Source organism: Zalophus californianus, chromosome 3 (genome assembly GCF_009762305.2).
Source record: "Zalophus californianus isolate mZalCal1 chromosome 3, mZalCal1.pri.v2, whole genome shotgun sequence".
NCBI classification, from domain to species: Eukaryota; Metazoa; Chordata; class Mammalia; order Carnivora; family Otariidae; genus Zalophus; species Zalophus californianus.
In genome coordinates this window covers 95,706,472-95,725,675 of record NC_045597.1, presented here as the reverse complement: position 1 = coordinate 95,725,675, position 19,204 = coordinate 95,706,472, and the positions used below count along the sequence as shown (strand labels likewise).

Sequence of the window (19,204 nt, the reverse complement as noted above, 5' to 3'; positions counted from 1 at the left end):
GCACAGTGCATATGCACAGAGGGTATGGAATGAATGACTCCATCCCCATCCCCATTCCCACATGAGGGTGCTGAGCTGTCATTTGCTTCCCTTGTCACTAAGTAGTTCACCACAGCTGTTTAATTTTCTATCCTCTCCATATGTCAACTCTGTAAGTTCCATGAAGGTTAACTGAGTGCATCTTACCCACCATTCTATTCCCAGGACAGAGCACACACCTATCACATACTCCTAGCATAAATATGCTCAAAAAATAATTGCTAAATGAGAGAGTAATTGATGAATGAATATATTCTGGAAAAAGAGACATCTGGGCTGGGGGCCCCAAGGAAGAAATTTCAAATAGTTAAACATAGACCGAACAGATACTAAGACAGGCTCTAGCAGTGAGGGGCAAAAGGAACTTCAGAGGCACATACATGATTAATTTCCACCTCCCCAAACTCAGATGTTTTCTGAGATCTGATCTATGATACTGATTTGTTAGACCTGGTCTTAGAAATTCACTCTGTTAAAAGTGTTGGACTCTGAATTGCAATGAGGGAGAACAGGTTTATAAAGGCAAAAGCCACAAGGTTACAGAACTTGTTTCAAAAGAATTACCATTACCCCTGCAGAGTTCAACTGACTATTTAATATACCATTGTCAATGCAGCTAGCAGAGGGTTACATTAGCTCTATTTCAGTCTGAAGTAGAAGAATGTGTTCCGGAGGTGGTCCCAACTGACCAGTTGCAACTGACAAAAGTCAAGAGTTCATGGTGTTCCAAGAATTGAAACAGGAGACGTGCAGAGACCCCGCTTCTCTATCCTCCCAACCCTATTTTGAATGACTCTCTTCGCAATGCTTAACTTCGGAATCTTCGTTCACAATCTATAGATGAAATTTAGATTTTATTCAATTTCCCAAATAGTCCAGGATACAAAGAAAGAGGGCAAGCATATAAAACTGGAGACTCCCTAAAGCCCCCTGCTCGTCCTTGTTTCCTCAGCCTCCTCTGGGGAATCTCACACTCCCAGGGCCCCTAACACACGCCGCCTGCTCTGACACAAGGTAAACCTGGTTCGGTCTTCCACTCCTCTAGAGGGCGCTGCACAGAGTCCGGTCGTCGGAAGCACTTCCACCCGGGACGCATTTTTCCGACTGCAGTCCTCCAGCGGTCCCTGTGACGTATTTCCGGTTGGCCGAGCTACGCACGTGTGGCCCAGGAAGAAGTAACTCCCAACCCGGTGGCCGAGTTGTGGCGCTGCAGTGGAGGCGCTTCTCCGACAACATGTCCCATCTACCCATGAAACTCCTGCGCAAGAAGATCGAGAAACGGAACCTCAAATTGCGCCAGCGAAACTTAAAGCTCCAGGGTGAGATACGCGGAGCTTGGGGACTGGGGGTCTCGGTAGCTGCGGAATCCCGCCCCTGGGTCGCGGCGCTGCTCTGCTCGGGAGTCACTGCAGCCCCGAAGTGGCGTGGCCGCTTCCCCCGCGGCACGTGTGCTTGTTGAGAGCGAAAGACAGCCTGGCGCGGTTTCCGGTCGGTCCCGCTCGGGTGCCGCTCTCCGCGTGCCCCAGATCTGCCCCTGATTTTTCTGAGCCTCAGTTTCTCCGTACAGAATCAGGGCAGAAGCAGGCCGCCTGAGTTTTCTTCCAGGCCTCTAGCCAGGCTTCCCCTGAACCACCTTTTTTATGTCTCCCTTATTCTGAGTCCGTCCCACTTCATCCCCCGCCCCAACCCCCTGGCCCATTTCCAGTCAGACACGTGGGACTTGTCATCTACACGCGCCTTCCTTTCACGTCTATTTAATGCCTACGTTGCGTCAAAACAAGCTCAGTGTCTCTCTTGTCACAGAGTTTTTGTTGGTACAATTGCCTTCCCCTGTCCATGTCCAGTCTCTCTCGACTCCTGGAGCATATCCTATTTTCAGCTCTAGAAGTGTCTTCTGCACGTGTCCAGTGCGTGCCCGATCTTCCCATTGCTCCTAACATCATGAATTCCTCAAGCGCTTCCAGGTATTTGCATCCTTAGTAAATACTTAACTGAAAAGGCTGTTACCTGAATGGCCGTCATTCTTACCCATCTCGTTTGCAGTGCTAAGTTCCTAACACAGAGCCAGAGATCTTGAAGTTACCTTACCCTTTTTTGGATCCTGTATAACATATCAATCCCCCAGGGCAATGTTGGAGGCATAATTCCTTACTCTAGTGGGATTCCAGCGGATGAGTGGCTTGCAAGGAATCCTGAAGAAGAGGACAGGTTTGTGGGTTTTAGAAATGGTTTTGAAGCTCCCTTGTATTTCCAGTTCCTGTGAATAATACAGCACTACTAACTGCCTCTTGGTACTTAAAGATAACAATTAAAATTAAAAAGTAATAAAAAATTTTTCAAAGTGTTGTTACTTTTTATTATATGTAAACAGGGAAACTTTTAAAGACTTCCCTAGGCATTTACATGCATATATGATAAATACCGGGACCAATAAGTGAATTTTCAGTTCACTGCTGCTTAGGAAAGTTAGGTTGAGTGTTCTGAAATTATAGGAAAAGCAGTAGTTGTGTGAATAGATGGAAGTCTTTAATGATATATTGGTTAGCCAGAGATTTATCGACTATCTGATACTAAAATGTATTTGTAGCTGCTGTTGTCTGGCCCCATCCGTTTAAATGTTTAACTTCACTGAAGTGTTGCTGTCCCAGATTCTTACAGATACACGGTTTTTTGAAGTTAAGAAATCAATGTAGCTTTCCCTTTTCCAGCATTTTTCATTAAAGGAAATTGACTTGTCCTGTAGTAGAATGCCATAATTAGGTGGTTTTAATAATGTATATGAAAGGGAATTAAAAGCTAAATCATCTCAGTCATGGACACACTGAGGTTTCTCACCTGGGATCCTAGTGTTCTTAAGCAAACCTACCCTTTTTCGTCACAACGTGCATTCTGTTTTTGAACAGAGGCTTCGGATGCGAGCTTATCGGAAACCCAAAATGGAGATGTGTCTGAAGAAACAGTGGGAGGTGGGAAGGTTAAAAAATCCCTAAAACAGTCTGTGAATGTGGGCTCCTCAGAAGCCCAGAATGGAGAGAGAGCTAAAGAAACCGTGGAAACTGTACAAGTTAAAAAAAAAAAGAAATCTACCATAATAATCAATGGAGAAGCAGCAACACAGCCTCCCAATTCAGAATCCAAAAAAAAGAAGAAGAAAAAGAGAAAAATGGTAGATGATGCTGGGCCTGGTAAGTACTTCTTTCTTTGAACTTCAGGCATTCAAACGATTTTGCAGTTTTACCTTCTTTCTTTTACTACTGTATTCATGCAACATGCAAGAATCCCTATACTCATTAGTATACCAAAAAATAACCTAGCAGCAAAAAGAAGCAAGGTGTAGGGGCTGGGGTGTGCCTTTTTTTTTTTTTTTTTTTTTGATTAAGATACTGAGAAATGTGTCGTGCTTTTACATTCCCTAACAACTGAAGAACACCTCACTCTTCAGTAAGAGCCTCCTTTGAATTCTAGAAATTTGCTCTTTTTGATGGTTGGCTAGGCTTTGAAACAGACTATATTATGGCATAGTATTTTAGGTTTATTACCTGTTTTCAAACAGAATTGTGGCGTTACACTAAAGACATCTGGGCTAGTACATTTCTATCTTCTAAAGCCTTTATTTCAGTGGACTTTGCATTAATGATTCTTTTTTTTTACCTTTTTTTGTCCCAATTTTTTTTCCTACCGTAAATTTCTCCTCTTGAAAGGAGACTTAGTAATAATTTGGATATGCAAATTGTGTAAAAATAGCAGGTAACTTCTATATAAATGGAACGTTAATTCCCAAGTGAGTAGAACGGCCAGGATGGGGGGAGGCCAATTTCTTTTGAAAGATGGTTGGATTTGGATAAGCTTACCTGAAGGATAGGCATTTTATTTGAGATGTGAGCAAGCAGAGATTTCAAGAGAGACTACAACAGGTGTTAAACTATTCAGCCCTCTGCCTACTTTTGGGAAATAAAGCTTCATTGGAACACTGCAGTGCACATTTGTTTACTTGGTCTTTATTGTGACAGACCCTATGGCCTGCAAAACCTACAGTGTTTACTCTCTGGGCCTTTATAGAAACAAAAAAGCTTTTATGGAAGATTTATGTTTAATGGCATAGTAGGACAAATTAGTGCTTGTTAAGAGTTCAAAAAACCATTAATCACAGCCCTTTTTTTCCTCAGTGGAATATACAGAATTGGATGTAATTAGTATACTTCAACTGTTCAACTTTTCAAAAATGTCTTGGTCACTCAAGATACTATAATAGGCCTAAAAAATAAGGTTTTGTTGGCAAATCTGCCTGTCCCCCTGGGTTTTTACGTATAATTAAATCTTATGAAAAAGAGACATTCTTAGCATATTAAAACTGGAAATGTGTTAAGCTTTTGAAAACATGCCTCTCTGCATTACACATCTTTTTATTTTGTGATCCTGTTTGGTATTTTATTTTAACAAAAAAAAATGGGGGGGGGTGTTTTCCTTTAAAACCAAAGATACCAAAAAAGCAAAAACTGAAGACAAAGGGGACTCTGAAGAAGGGGCCCAAGCTCCTGAAGAGACAGAACACAGTGTGGAGAAGCCAGATGAGCAGGAAGAGGACAGTGAAGTGCCCAGCCTACCCCTGGGACTGACAGGTAACTTTAGAAAGTTTTCCAGAGAGACCCTGAATGTGGCATGCCTTCTGGATTATAGGATTTGAAGGTTCAGTTGTGACTTTTCATTTACCTAGAAGAAGTATTGACGAGAAATATTTTTATATCTAGTTGCTGCTTTATCCACTTTGTGTGCCTTAGCTCTTGTTTCTGTTGTTTTCCTTTTCTGCATTCCTAACACTAAATATTTTGATAAGCACACAGACAGCTTTTGGGGTCCTGTATTCCTTTGGTTTGTTGTTTTCTAAAGCTCATTTCATTTCGTAGTAGGAAGATTATTGGCCCAGAAGTTTAATATTGCCCCAGTTATTAGTAAGGAAGGATGAAATTCACATTATTGAGGGACTTTGGCCAGGGTGACTTCCTTCGGCCTCTCTTCCTTATAAGGTCAAGAGTTTGGCCAAAATCACTTGCTCCAGAGCAGAAATGTCTAGTTCCTTGAGTTCAATGTGGGTTTTTTATTTGTTAAAATATTGAGGCCTAACCCCAGGCTTGCTTAATCAAAATTGCAAAGGTTATGGCAGTGGTTCTCAACCAGGGCAGTTTTGCTTCCTTGCGGGGGGGGGGGGGGGGGGGGGGGGGGGGGCGGTGACCGGGTCATCCCGGTTTACTGACCAGTTTTAGCATCTGAAGTCCTGCATCTCATAAACCTCAGTCCCAGGCAAACCGTGAAGGTTGACTGCCAACATGTTTGGTTGTCAGAACTGGAGGCAGGCTACTGTCATTTAGTGGGTGGAGGTCAGGGAGGCTGCAGAACATCCAGTAATGCATGGGACGGCCTCTCACAACAAAGAACGATCCAGCCCGAGATATCAGTAGTGCCAACGTGAACAATAACTGACTGATAAGCAGGGCAGGTATGGGGTGGGGCCTCCCCAGGTAATTTTCATATCTTCCCCTGCTGAAGGACCACTGCACTTGACGTGTGGGTCGGGTCTAAGGGTATGTGGCTATGTCTGACCTTCTCGGTTGTCTTTTTGGAGTGAGATTAACAGCTCTTTTGATTGACTTCACACTCACTTTCTGTACTGGATGCTTTCATTTTTTATTTCGGATTTCTTAAATCATTTCTCTCTGCACCACCCCCCCATGCTTGACATTTTCATTAGACACAAGTCCCTTGATTATACCTCCTCTCCATTCTTTACTGTTTTGTTACAGTATACGTTCTAGCCTTTACACAGCCATCAGCAGTGGAGAAATTTCAGAAGTCTGTCTTTGTCTTGGTATTACGTAGGAATGGTGGGGGTCTAGTCTTTCTTACTGGAAGAAGCTCTTCTCAGCTTGACTCCCACCCATTAATGTTTTTACACAGCAAAACTAATTTACATAGCTATAGCAGTATTAAATATTAAAAATAAACTTGCTAATGATAAACTCTTTTATTTAGGAGCTTTTGAGGATACTTCATTTGCTTCTCTTAGTAATCTTGTCAATGAGAACACTCTGAGGGCAATAAAAGAAATGGGTTTTACCAACATGACTGAAATTCAGCATAAAAGTATCCGACCACTTCTGGAAGGCAGGTATGATTAACATTGATGTTTGGGCATTAGTACCTATTTTTAGTGCTAGTCATTTAGAAAGAAAATGCCAACATGTTCTGCTGATGTTTGCACTGTGCTTTGAGTTGATACATCCATGCTTCGTTAAAAGGCTTTAAGTTACTGATGTTTGAAGAAAAGTGTTCATTTCTGTTTTATAGCACAATTCTTATTTCTGAGTTAGATCTGTAACCTCAGTGATTGATTTCAGTGATAAAGAAGCTAGGGACTTTGTTTTTCTTATTCACATTCTAGCCTTGATGTCTGCAATGTGGTAGTACGTAGTAGGTATTCAGTAAATGCTTGTTGAATAAGTAGACTAAATGTCTCTCTTTCCTTTCCATTGCTGATTTTTAGGGATCTTCTAGCAGCCGCAAAAACAGGCAGTGGCAAAACGCTGGCGTTTCTCATCCCTGCAGTTGAACTCATTGTCAAGTTAAAGTTCATGCCTAGGAATGGTGAGTTTCTGATCCGGTGGGTTTTGCTGGTAACTCGCTAGAAGTTTATCGTCGCTCTTACGGACTCATGGTGATAACTACAGCTGGACTTTTACTGTCATTTTTTTGCCTTTTAGGAACTGGAGTTCTTATCCTCTCACCTACTAGGGAACTGGCCATGCAGACTTTCGGTGTTCTTAAGGAGCTGATGACGCACCATGTCCACACATACGGGTTGATAATGGGTGGCAGCAACAGATCTGCTGAAGCACAGAAACTCGGTAATGGGATCAACATCATCGTGGCCACCCCAGGCCGCCTCCTGGACCACATGCAGGTAAGGCAACACTGGGGAGGGGGGTGCCTGTCGTCTTGTCTTGTGTGAAACCTGAATCTGTCAGCTAACACGTTTTTCTTTGCCTTGGTCTTGTTAGAATACCCCAGGGTTTATGTATAAAAATCTGCAGTGTCTGGTTATTGATGAGGCTGATCGTATCTTGGATGTTGGGTTTGAAGAGGAATTAAAACAGATTATTAAACTTCTGCCAAGTAAGTAGACGTAATATCTGCATGTGGTTTGCAAAGTAGTTGTTGCCAGCAGGTGAGGGTGGTTCCTCTTTGAAAACTCTTCGTACCGGAATTTTAATCTAGCCCAGCGAAGTGGTTGTGCCAGTCAGCCCTAGAGGTAGTTTGCAAAGCAAGCGTCAGACTTACCAGTAACTTAATGCAGAGGTTTTTGCCACTTTAGAGGTTATAATGTAAGTTAGACAGTCCTAACATCTGTCTCACTCCTGTCTGTCCCCAGCACCCCATCTTGCTTTTTCTCACCCATGCTGACATCTCCCAGGCAGCCGTGAATGTGTTGCCTGCTGTGTGGTACTTGAGTTGTACATACCTGGGTTAGAGTACTTGCAACGTTATGAACTGTTTATGTCTGTAGTGAGGCCATGATTCCATTTCTTATATGGTTTGTTTTTGGATGCTCTATTGAAGTATAATTGGTACGGTCTGTAACATGTTATAAATATACAGTTTGTTTTGACATGTTTACACCTGTGAAACCCATCACAGGTGTTTTTGTTTTGTTTATCTGCATATACTGGTGGTTTTTATTAATCCGGAATGGCATGATACAGATACTGTACAGGATGTACATTTATTCATTACAAAAATGGCTTCCAAACCATTAGACGTGAAATTGCAGTAACAGCATAAAACAGTAACATCACAATCAGAAAGAGACGTTAAATTCTATCATGCTTTTACCATGTCTGTTAAAATGAACAGATGTTTGTTTTTGTTCATTAAATATTTCTTTAAATTTTAAATTTGTTAACTCAGGAAATTATATCGGTTAATTTTCAGATATTAAACAACCCTGCATTCCTGAAGTAAACCCCACTTGGTCATAATGCATTATCCTTTTTATATGTTACGTTCTCCTTTGCTAAAGTTTTGTTTAGAAATTTGGCATCTGTGCTTATGAATCATTATTGAGTTTTGGTATCAGGGTAATAATGGCTGGCTTCAAAGAATGAGTTGGGAAATAAAAAATCTCTTCAAATCCTGGAGAGATTGTGCAGAATTGGTAATATTTTTTCTTTAAATGTTTAATAGAATTCACCAGTGGAAGTCTTTGGGGTTGGAGTTTTCTTTACGTGATGATTTTAACTACAATTTCTGTAATAGATAGAAAGCTATTCAGGATATCTGTTTCATCTCAAGTGAGTTTTAGCCATTTGTCTTTCAGGGAAATTGTCCATTTTATCTAGGTTGTTGAATGTATAGAGGTAAAGTTCATATTCCTTTCTTAATATCTGTAGTGATATCACACGTCCCATTCCTGATAGTTTTGCTCAGTATTTCTAGTGGTGAGGCAATGCTAAAGAGTCCCTGAAATATTTGGGTTATTTTTGTATGTATCTCTTTCAGCACGCAGGCAAACCATGCTCTTTTCTGCCACACAAACTCGAAAAGTTGAAGACTTGGCAAGGATTTCTTTGAAAAAGGAGCCATTGTATGTTGGTGTTGATGATGATAAAGCTAATGCAACAGTGGATGGTCTGGAGCAGGTACTTTTTGTCAAGATCTTATATTTACGACTCATCTTTGGTGTGTCCTTGTAATTGTTTCGAGGATCATCCCAAAAGCAGATGGATTAATGAACTGATTCAAATATAGTGAATTTGGATATTGGCTGTTTGGCATCACGAATCTTGAATTCTGAATAATTTGATCAGGTCTCTTTATTCTGTCTTTTAATACTGCCTGCCACATAGGAGACGCTAATCACTACCAGTTGTAAATGCAGTAAAAAAAAAGTGTTATTTAATGACCTTTTGCTCTAAGATGCAAGGTTGAGTTAGCAGTTGGAGAGGCTGGTTTCAGGCACATTGCTCTGAAAAATTGGAAATGAGGTGACAGAGATCCAACCTAAGTGGATTGAAAACGGAAAGTTGGGTCTTTAGATGAATAAAATATTTCAAATAACGATCTTGCTTAAAAATTCCGTTCATTGTATGTTTTAAAAAATGTATTCACTTGCCTTTGTTGTCTTGTTTAGGACAGTGCACTTAGGCTGTAGTTATTTGAGATCTTGCTATTTAAGGTCCTTTTAAAAAATGAAGCATTGCTGTGCCTTGAGGGTTCCAACGTGTAGAGGTGTTACTTTATTATGGTTGCACAAACTGTGGGTAACCAGAAGTCTGTAATCTCAGAAATATGAAAAGTACTTAGTATTTAGTGATTGCACCCAGGAAAAGGAATCAGAAGAGCTAAAATTAGGCTCAGTTCAGGGATGCTTTGTTATAGTGAAGTCAGTAATTTTGCTGTAGGTAAGGCACGATGGTGTATATGCAGTGTTTGTGCTGTCCATCAAATCATATTGGTTTATGAAGCTGAAAATGTCTGATTATTTTTATCTGTTCACTTGAACAACTTCTAGGGATATGTTATTTGTCCCTCGGAAAAGAGATTCCTCCTGCTCTTTACATTCCTTAAGAAGAACCGGAAGAAGAAACTGATGGTCTTCTTTTCATCCTGTAAATCTGTGAAATACCATTATGAGTTGCTGAACTACATCGATTTGCCTGTCTTGGCCATTCATGTAAGTGATTATCATGAGTTTATTTAAAAAGTTAACACTTATCAAGTATATGGATTGTGGGGTTTGTGGTATCGCTCTCTCTAAATGTAGAATGATCCCATGTGGAGGGAGCTTTGCCGGGTGTGGAAGGGTAAGGACCACAAAGGGGTAAGGGATACCATCCACTTAGGGAAATGAGATCTAGGCCAGAGAATGAAATGAAGCAGGTTAACAACTCCACAGCTGGGGGGGTTGTCATCCAGACCTCCCAGAAACGACCTCAAGTTTCCAGCTCTAATGAATGATTTGATTTGATTCTTGATTCTAGGGAAGGCAAAAGCAAAATAAGCGCACAACCACATTCTTCCAGTTCTGCAACGCAGATTCAGGGATATTGTTGTGTACCGACGTGGCAGCTAGAGGGCTGGATATTCCTGAAGTGGACTGGATTGTTCAGTATGACCCTCCAGATGACCCCAAGGTAACTGGCATCCTTGGAGTTTCTCCACAAGGGCTCTATGTTAAGGAGTGAACTTTCTGGTTTCTCTGAGACTCACCATATTTCACATTCAGAGGTTGATCCCGTAGTTATCCAAGTCCTGTTGTACTGCACACTGACTGTAGTATTTTTCTGGTGCTGATAATAGCCAGGGCTTTTGCAGGACCCAAAGGGGGTGTGTCAAGATTTGAGAGGCCTCAGTGAGGCTGAAGTTAGGAATGTCATGTGCTTGGAATGGTCTGTGAAGAGCAGTAGGTGTTAGAAGAAAATAAAATTCGCTGCCAGAAATACGTAAGATTCTGTAGCACGTGTAGTAAAATAAGTTTTGTTAAGTGTTGTCAACAACCAATAGATGACATAAATTGTCAGCTAGCACAAAAACGTATTCAGAAAGTTATTTTGAAGATGAAGCACTCTTAGTAGTCATTAATGTGACTATCACGTCCAGTGGGTATCAGGCCTCAGTCATGGCCCTCTTACCTCTTTGGTCACGGTCCATGCAGAAGCAGGGGACATGGCTAGTGTGTGTGGTGGCATGGCCCTGGGGGAGGAGCACCATCTCGTCCAGATGTGCTGACATGCTGTGTCCACCACCATACAGGTCCTGGAAAGGCAGGTTCCCATGGAAGTTGGTATATTAATTCAGGTGTTCTCTCTCCACCAAAGGAATATATTCATCGTGTGGGAAGAACAGCCAGAGGCCTAAACGGGAGAGGGCATGCCTTGCTCATTTTACGCCCTGAAGAACTGGGTTTCCTTCGTTACTTGAAGCAATCCAAGGTAAAGATCTTGGTTTGGAAAATCTAAGCTGGGAACAGATTTCCTCTTGGTAGGAATTGCAAGTATGCGCAGTTCCCAAAAATGGCCTTTGCGCCTCTGCTCTAGAATGCCCTTTTTTGGATCTTCAGAATGCTTCTGGTTTGGATGAGCTTCGCAGTCTTGTGGGACGCCGTCACTCATCTCCTGTCGTTGGCGTTCCCCCAGCTCGAATGCTCATCCAGCTGTCGTCTCACCCCCTGCCTGTCTTCTCGGCAAGACTGCGGGCTCCGAGGGCAGGACTTGGGCAGCTGTTTTTCCAGCACCTCTCTGAGGTCTGGCATTTTTGCAGTTTCCTAATAAGTGATGACTGGTGAGAGATCCTTCCCGTAGGGGTGTGTGGTCATCATGAGCGCTGGGATCACAGACCCTAGTCACAGGGCAGGGGGCGGTAGGACAGCCCTCCTGACATGCAGGGAGGGGCCAGTGGTCCTTCTGACTGGAAGCATCGGGCTGCCTCATGTTGCATCCATAGAGCTCCTTCTGTAGAGAAAAGGGCTTCATTGACTCACTGTCCCTGTGTAGTCCCTTGCCTTTGCTTTTCAGGAAGGGTCCTCAGCCCAATGCATGTGAAGGTAGCGGAAGTAAGCGAAGTTTTCTCCGTTGGCTTCAGGAGACCAGAGGAGTGGCTGTCTGTCCTGAGGGAGTCATACAGGCCTGGCTGTCCTGGTTCTTCATGCTTGTCACTGCTCCATCATCTACAGCTCTGAATATTAATCCATCCTGGTTTACTAATCTTCGTGCGTTTGTTTTCTAGGTTCCATTAAGTGAATTTGAGTTTTCCTGGTCCAAAATTTCTGACATTCAGTCTCAGGTATGTTTGGTATTTTTGTGTGTTCTTTGTATTTTGTTTTTTTTTTTTTTAACATTTGTGAGGAAAAGGTAGCCTCCATTGGTAATCACTGTCCTCTGACTCTCCCTTTTCATGAACCAGGTTTGGACTGTGATTCTTTAGGGTTCTTACTATGCTGCTTATCACATTCCTATGTTTCCTACCTTGTTCCAGTTCATACCTTAGAACCCTGACATTCTTCTTACTGCACCCTGATTTTGCCAGTATTACAAAACTTGGAGCAAGTGTATTGGAACAAATGTTTTTTTACAGGATGGTTTTATTCTAATATGTCTGAAGTCTGCTTTTGTATTTTATTGAAACCAGTGTTTTCTTCATTTCAGCTTGAAAAATTGATTGAAAAGAACTACTTCCTTCACAAATCAGCCCAGGAAGCATATAAGTCCTACATTCGAGCATATGATTCCCATTCTCTGAAACAGATCTTCAATGTTAATAACTTAAATTTGCCTCAAGTTGCTCTGTCGTTTGGTTTCAAGGTGCCTCCTTTTGTTGATCTGAGTATCCTTTTCTTTGTTGTCAGGAGTTCATCCGAGGACAGAGGGGCACTTGGCTTGGTGTGTGCTCCGGCGAGGTCTGGTCCGTGTCTGCTTGTCAGCGCCAGCACACAGGAGGCAGGGCTTCACTGTCGCAGTGGGGTTACAGACACAAGACAGCCTGTGCTTTAAGCCTCTAGGAATTGGACAGGCAGACAGGGAGAAGCCAGAGTTGTGCGTTCCGGAGAGAAGCCCAGGGGGGTGCAGTTGCAGGGCTTGGGCTCTTGTGAGGCTTCCCTATATGAGGTCATGGAGAGCAGCATGCCCTGGGGCTGGAGAGAGAAGATGGGACCTCAAAGTGTTTATCCCCTCAGGGCCATGGAAGGATTTCGTACAAGGAAGTTGCAAGACTAGCAGAAGACAATAACCCATAAGTGCTACTCAGGGTAAAAGGCAGAGGAAACCCCTCCAGTTGCAGTTGATCATCTGCACTTCATCCTCATGTTTTCCACCGAGGAAACGAACAGCGAAAGTGAGGCCTGTGAGCTGAGCTAGCGCTGTGGCTCCCGACTCCCGAGGGGACGAGACGGGGGGTCACCGTCCCCCTCGTAGGCAGCGAGTAAGTGTCCAGTGTGGTGCCTACTTGCCGAATCGTTGAGGAAGGAAGAGCGGCTCCTTCAGTTGGTTAAGCATTCCCGAATCCACTCCGAACAGAGGGGAAAGTCATTTGTTTTGACATGGAGCGTGGTTTTTACTGTGTTTCTGTAGACTTGCTGATGTACCTCTCAACTCCCTGTGAATAATTGTCTTCAGTTTAGTTGTGCAGACAACAGTATCAGTATCTAACATGACTGTTACATTGGCTTAAAAGTCACACCTGCTCATTGTAGTCCATGATCACGTGACCACTCCAGACTTCCTGGAAATGGGTCACGTGGGCTCATGGTCGCATTTTTGGGGCGGGGGGGGGGGGGGGACATGCTGGTTGGTCCTCTGTATGGATATTAGGTGGGAGCTCATTGTCTTCGAGTTGCTTGATTTCCTTAACCTTCACCTTTAGACGTGAACAGCAATGACGGCAAGCTTAAAAAGAGAGGCGGCGGCGGTGGCTTCGGCTACCAGAAAGCCAAGAAAGTCGAGAAGTCCAAAATCTTCAAACACATTAGCAAGAAGTCCTCCGACAGCCGGCAGTTCTCCCACTGAAGACACGCCTTCCTTTGGTCTTGAATGGCTTTGTCCTGAAGTGGATGTTTTCCCTTTCTCTAACAAAGGAACTGTTGTGGTTTCAGAATTGGGACTGATGGAACAGGGGTATGAATTGACGTGGGTTACAAGCACCAGGCACTGATACTTCCAGGAGATACCACTCTTATTTGGGGATGTAAAACAGAGTTCAGTTTTTCTGGGTTGTTCAAGAGCAAAGCAAGGGATCTTTTGGATTTTGTTATGACGACAGAGTATTTTAAATCTTTGACCTCCAAATTTGTCATTGTTTTGAGGGGGTGGGGTATTTTTTATTTAAAATCAATTAACATGTAATGTGTTAATGGTTTCATAGGTGGAGTTCGGTGATTCATCAGTCTTATATAACACCCAGTGCTCATTATATCACGTGCCCTCCTTAATGGCCCCATCACCCAGTTCAACCTGCCTTAGAAGGTTGAACTTAGAAGTGACCTGGTACGCTGGGGCTGGTGATGCAGAAGATTGTCTCGGGTTTTTTGTTTTTTTGGTTTTGGTGGTTTCTTGGACCTTAACCATAGTTCCTGACCTCCCCTGAAAATGCTACTGCGGCTAGGAAGCACTTTTAATGTACGGTGCCGTTGGTTTTTATATATGCCAGATTTTAAAGCAGTGAGCCTTTCCCATTTTTTTAAAAGCACAAAGTGTGGGTTATTTGTCACTGTTACTTGAATAAAGCACCCTTAGCAGTCCTAACATTTGTTGGGAACAGTGGGAATCTGAGATTTTTGAGCCTCGTTTACACCAATATAAGTGTAATAATCTGTTCTCCATTTAATAACTTAGCAAAACCCTTCTTGAAAAAGGCACAAAGCAATGACACAGCTCATTCAACTTCGTTTCACGTGGTTTGGATTTTGGTGAACCCTTCCAACTCTGCAGAATACTCAGGAGACGAAGCATCTTTTTGAGAAAAATTTCCCCTTCCAGAACTGTGAAACAGAAATAGGTTTATGATGAAAATTGGAAATGAACAGCAGTCAAAAAAGAGCAGCAAAAGATGGGGGTTTCGTCATGTGGGGTTTTTGTTGTAGGAACTCTTGACTTCCAGAGTGCTTTACGTGTCTTGTTTTATTTCCAGTGCATTTTATAACGACAAAATGGTTATTACATTTTGATCAATTTGAAACCAAAGTTGCTGGCATGGTTTTGCTGTTGTGCCAGTTAATGTTCATAGTTTCCTGTTAAATAAATACAAGTACACTGAGAACTTCAGATGGGGAGGAAACAGCCTGATACAAGAGCATCCCAGTAGTAAAAACAAGAAGTGATCCTTTGAGTCTGGGCTTGGCCACTGTCCCCCTGGCTGGACCTGCCCTAGGGTTCAGGCCTTGACTGCTGGACTCCTGGCATTGAAGAACTCTTCATCTAAAACATCCAGTAACTTGTTTTTCTTTTTTGTTTCAGAAATAGTCATGTCTCAAAAAATACACAAAAACAAAGGGAAAACTCTTTAATCACAGAGTGGGAGTAAAAACTGTCGATATTTTTGTACCTAGCCATCAGGGGTTTTGTATACATACTTTTAAATTTTCTATCAGGAGTGAAGTCATCCTTTACCCCCTACTTGTAACCAGCTTGTTTCATAACGTGTTATTTTCCTGTGTCATTAAATAATTAACGTCCATTTTATATTTCATTTATGACTATCCTTTGTTAATAACCCTGCTTGGTCTGCCTAGACCAAGGTTCTAGGTCCCTGCTCATCACAGAGGGGCTCTCCTACCTTAGCCTGTCCGTGCTTCTATTTGTCCTGCCATGGTTGACGTCCAGGAGGAGTAGAAGTCAGTCGGCAGAGATTTTATGAGTTAAGTACATAAAAAGGTGGAAAGATGGTGCTTTCTACAGTGATGGCTCATTCCAGGTACTTGCGGAGTCAGGAGGTTCTGCTGGCAAGATGGCGCAGACGAGGGACCTCCAGACAGCCAGTCTTGACCAACCTGGCCAGGATTCGGTTGTGAGAGAGCCTAGGATCAGAAAGAGGGTCAGGGCAGCCGCATGTGCAAGGCTCAGTTGCACAAGAGGAAGGGATCCTTGGGCTTCTGTGCTGAGAACACAGCTGCTGGTGGCATGTGTTGGGGCTGTTAACTTGACAAATGGGATTAAGTGGCTTCAGCCAGGCAGGTTAGGCAGCATGAGCAGGGAGCCAGGCAGATCACTCCGTGCCAATAGAAACCTCTGGGTCCTCTGGGCTGCCAGGGACAGTAAGTCCTTGCTTATCTAAGTTTGTTTTTGTCTCAAGTGGCCATGTTGGTGTAAGGCCAAATTCAAGATACCCAGAAAGGATCTTTATTGAAAAATAGGTAGTGGTTAAAAAGGAGTGCTCTGGAACCAGAGTGCCTGCATTCAGATTCCAGCGGTGCCTCTTTTCTGGGTCTGTTAAATGAGGAAGGCAAAGGAATAAAACCTACGACATAAGGCGGTGGGAACTGAATGAGCTAATGGAAGTGCATGGTAGCGTGCCTGGTGGCACAGCTCCGTACCTGTCCGCTCTGTTGAGTGCATCCCCCAGGAAAGGTTTGCTGTTAGTAGCATCGGGTACAGCGACTGGTTGAAAATCCTGAGCCAGCGTGGGCCTTTTGGAGTACAGTCTGGATTTCTGGCCGTTCCTGGAATTGTGATCTGGCCCAGGTTTTAGAAAGTGGTCCAGCTCAGCATCTTCCTAGGGCTACTCTCCATTGTACTAGGTGTTAGGTGGAGGCAGTAATTGTGCCTTCGTGTAATCCTAGGTTGTCACAAATTGAAAGCCTGCTAGGTGCCAGAGTACAGGAATAAGGATGGCCAAGCTCCTCTTAGGAACCTGGTTACAGTATAGAGAAGGGAAAGAGGTGTCCTAAAACAATTGGCAATATTGTTTTCCCAGTCGTGCGATGGATGCACATAGAGATTCCGGCCATTTCTAAGGCTGGGAAATCTGCATTCTTGACTTCTGGTAAACAGTGGCTGGTGGAAAGGTAATGGAACCTCCTCTGCCTATAGAAGGTAGTCCTCTGTTCTGGAACAGGAGTTCCCAGATGCTGGTTGTGCTAGACTGGCTACTTAAGAAACACCAACGTGTTTTAAGCTTTTCTTGCCCCGTGTCTAGGACACTGATTTGCGCCTTTGGTGGGGCAGAAAACCTCTGGAGAGTTCTTGTGTACGGGTAGGTTTGGGAACATCCATACGGATACAGCCTCTTATTAAACCTTTTATGTTCTCATCTTGCAGGGTGAAAATGCCCAATACAGGAAATGGTGTTAGGATGTTTAGTCCTTCACAAATGGGTGGCCCAGAGGAGGCACACAGACCAGGCTTTCCGGAGGGAACGGCTGTGAGTGGGTTTGAATGGCTTACATGGGAAGAGGCACGCTGTAGGTCAGCGTAACAACCATGGCTCCCTACTGCGTCCAGCCGAAGCCTCCAGATCCCCCGTTCAGTTGGAACGCGGTTGATGGGTGTTGGCACAAGAGAGGAAACAGGTTTGCCTTGGCCACTTGTATAGGACTCCGCATCCTCATCCATGTTTAAGGGGGAATGTGACAATTTTTTTTTTTTTTTTTTAAGATTTATTTGATAGCGAGAGAGGGAACACAAGCAGGGGGAGCGGGAGAGGGAGAAGCAGGCCTCCTGCTGAGCAGGGAGCCCAATGTCGGGCTCGATCCCAGGACCCTAGCATCATGACCCGAGCCGAAGGCAGGTGCTCAACAACTAAGCCACCCAGGTGCCCTGGAATGTGACAATTTTAACTGGATGACACTAGTGGACATTTTTCATTGGGGATGCTGCCCAGCGTCTAACCTTCCTTTGTTTGGAGACCATGCCATTTAAAAATGCCCTGCTGGGTCTTCAAAGCACTTTGCATCAGAAAAGTCCCCTGCAGCCAGGACCGGCCTGCAGCCTAGCTTTGACAGATGAGCTATGCCTGCCCCGGCCTCTGAAGGAGGTCCTAGTGAAGCAGGCGGCAGCCTTGTCATCCCGCTCTGGAGGCCGCGGCGTCAAGAGCAGAGGGCACTCTGGCTGGGCCACCCAGGCGACTGGGGCATGACCAACTCTGGTCTTCCAACCCTGGCCCCGTAGCCATCCATGATTGCCATTGTTTCAATTCGCTCCTTTTTAATGAATTCAGAGTAGTTCTCTGTTGCTCATAAGTGAGAAGCCGAGGCCCCTCTAACATCTAGTGATTCTCAGACTGGGTTTCTCGCTCTCCCTCTGTGGCTAAAATGTCTGGGTTGCTCCCCGTCCTTCAAGCTCTCCATGCCCAGAGCTGCCCTGCTCCAGAGCTCAGGGGGAATGGTGGGTTCGGAGCAAGGCCGGGACTGGAAACATGAAAGGCAAGGATGTGTCAGAGGAAGAACGAGTGGCCCAGCTTGCCACCTCTCAGGACAGGTCCTGGAAAAGCTGGTGCGGAGCTGGAGGCAGGAGAAAGCGGTACCCCCGGCATCGCTCAGCCTGCTGGGGGTGTACTGGTCCGGGGAGGAGGCAGCCTGGCAGTCCTCGGGTGGCCCCGGGCAGCGGTTTCCAGAGGGAGGCCGACCTGGGTGGGATCTCAGTCGCACTGCTTACTGTGAGGCCTTGAACCAGTGACTTCCGTCTCTGTGCTGAGGTGCCTGAGCCCTAGAGGGAAGCACAGGATCAAATGCAGTCATGCTCGAGAAGCCTTCAGCACAGGGTGGAGCAGGCAGCTATTAGAAATGACAGCTCTTGATACCTCTTCCAAGAACATCAGGAAAGGGGGCCGATGGTCAGAAACGAGGAAAAAATGATACTCTCTAGGACTTGCCTGCTCTCCCCACCGCCAGCATGTCACGGGTTCAGCGGCTTTAGGCCAAGAAAGTGGCCCTTCTCCCTGTTCTGTTTCCCGAAGCTCCCCAGCAGAGGGCCCTTGGCCGGGGCTGAAAGGGGCAAGGCTGCTGCCGGCCTGTTGCTCTCGCCCTACACCTCTGCATACGGTCCCAGGGGCGGGGGTGACTAGGCTCCGATTTGTGGTAGGGGAGGGCTGCAGGGGGCTGCTTCTCTCCAGCTAGGAAAGGGGGACAGCATGGGGGAGAGCAGGAACAAACACTTGCCAGGCCCTATCATCCTCAAAGCATGCGGTCAGGACGCTGAGCAGCGCGTCTGATCCCCGGGGAGGCCAGGCTCTGACCTAAGAGCTCCACAGACTTGAACTCCTCTACACCTGCGTCCTGACAGCCCTGGGAAGGACGGGTATGCTCCCCGCGTTACAGAGAGGAAAAGGAAGCTCAGAGAGGGTGACTAATAGCTCTTCAGTCAATGGCCTAGCCACTTACGTACGGCACCATCTCTCTGTTGCTCTGGAAAGCGCACTGTCCTGTTCAGCCGGAAGCCAGGGCACCGTCCCTCTCAATGGACTCCTAGGCCGGCTGAGCTGGGCTTTCCTCCTGCAGGAGAGGGAAGGCTGGTGTCCGCAGATGCAGATGGGAGAAACCGGAGTCCTCATGGGGCTGCCGGTGCTGGGCAGGGACATGCAAGGTCTGGCTTGCAGCCCCGACACCAGTCCTTACGGCTACGAGAGCCACTGCTTTGACTGAGGAGAACAAACAAGGTCAGAAACCACATGAGCGGTGGCCTCAACTTCG

General features: G+C 44.9%; 1 protein-coding gene across 1 annotated transcript; it reads left to right on the top strand.

Annotated features, from left to right (window-relative positions):
- Positions 1 to 1,174: 1,174 nt before the first annotated feature.
- Positions 1,175 to 14,346, top strand: DDX18 (DEAD-box helicase 18). Its single transcript, XM_027590916.2, has 14 exons — positions 1,175 to 1,358; positions 2,943 to 3,224; positions 4,518 to 4,658; positions 6,067 to 6,202; positions 6,578 to 6,678; positions 6,795 to 6,994; positions 7,092 to 7,206; positions 8,590 to 8,729; positions 9,602 to 9,763; positions 10,071 to 10,223; positions 10,908 to 11,021; positions 11,815 to 11,871; positions 12,234 to 12,411; positions 13,447 to 14,346. Exons 1-14 carry the CDS (start codon positions 1,274 to 1,276, stop codon positions 13,587 to 13,589), a joined length of 2,007 nt encoding a protein of 668 aa, XP_027446717.1. The 5' UTR covers positions 1,175 to 1,273; the 3' UTR covers positions 13,590 to 14,346.
- The last annotated feature ends 4,858 nt before the right edge of the window (positions 14,347 to 19,204 follow it).

Bases quoted from the DNA above. Each gene is read 5' to 3' on its own strand.
- DDX18 (XM_027590916.2), top strand. From the start codon at position 1,274: ATGTCCCATCTACCCATGAAACTCCTGCGCAAGAAGATCGAGAAACGG. The intron at 6,995-7,091 runs GTAAGGCAACAC...TGGTCTTGTTAG, and splicing joins GCCTCCTGGACCACATGCAG to AATACCCCAGGGTTTATGTA. The intron at 10,224-10,907 runs GTAACTGGCATC...TCTCCACCAAAG, and splicing joins ACCCTCCAGATGACCCCAAG to GAATATATTCATCGTGTGGG.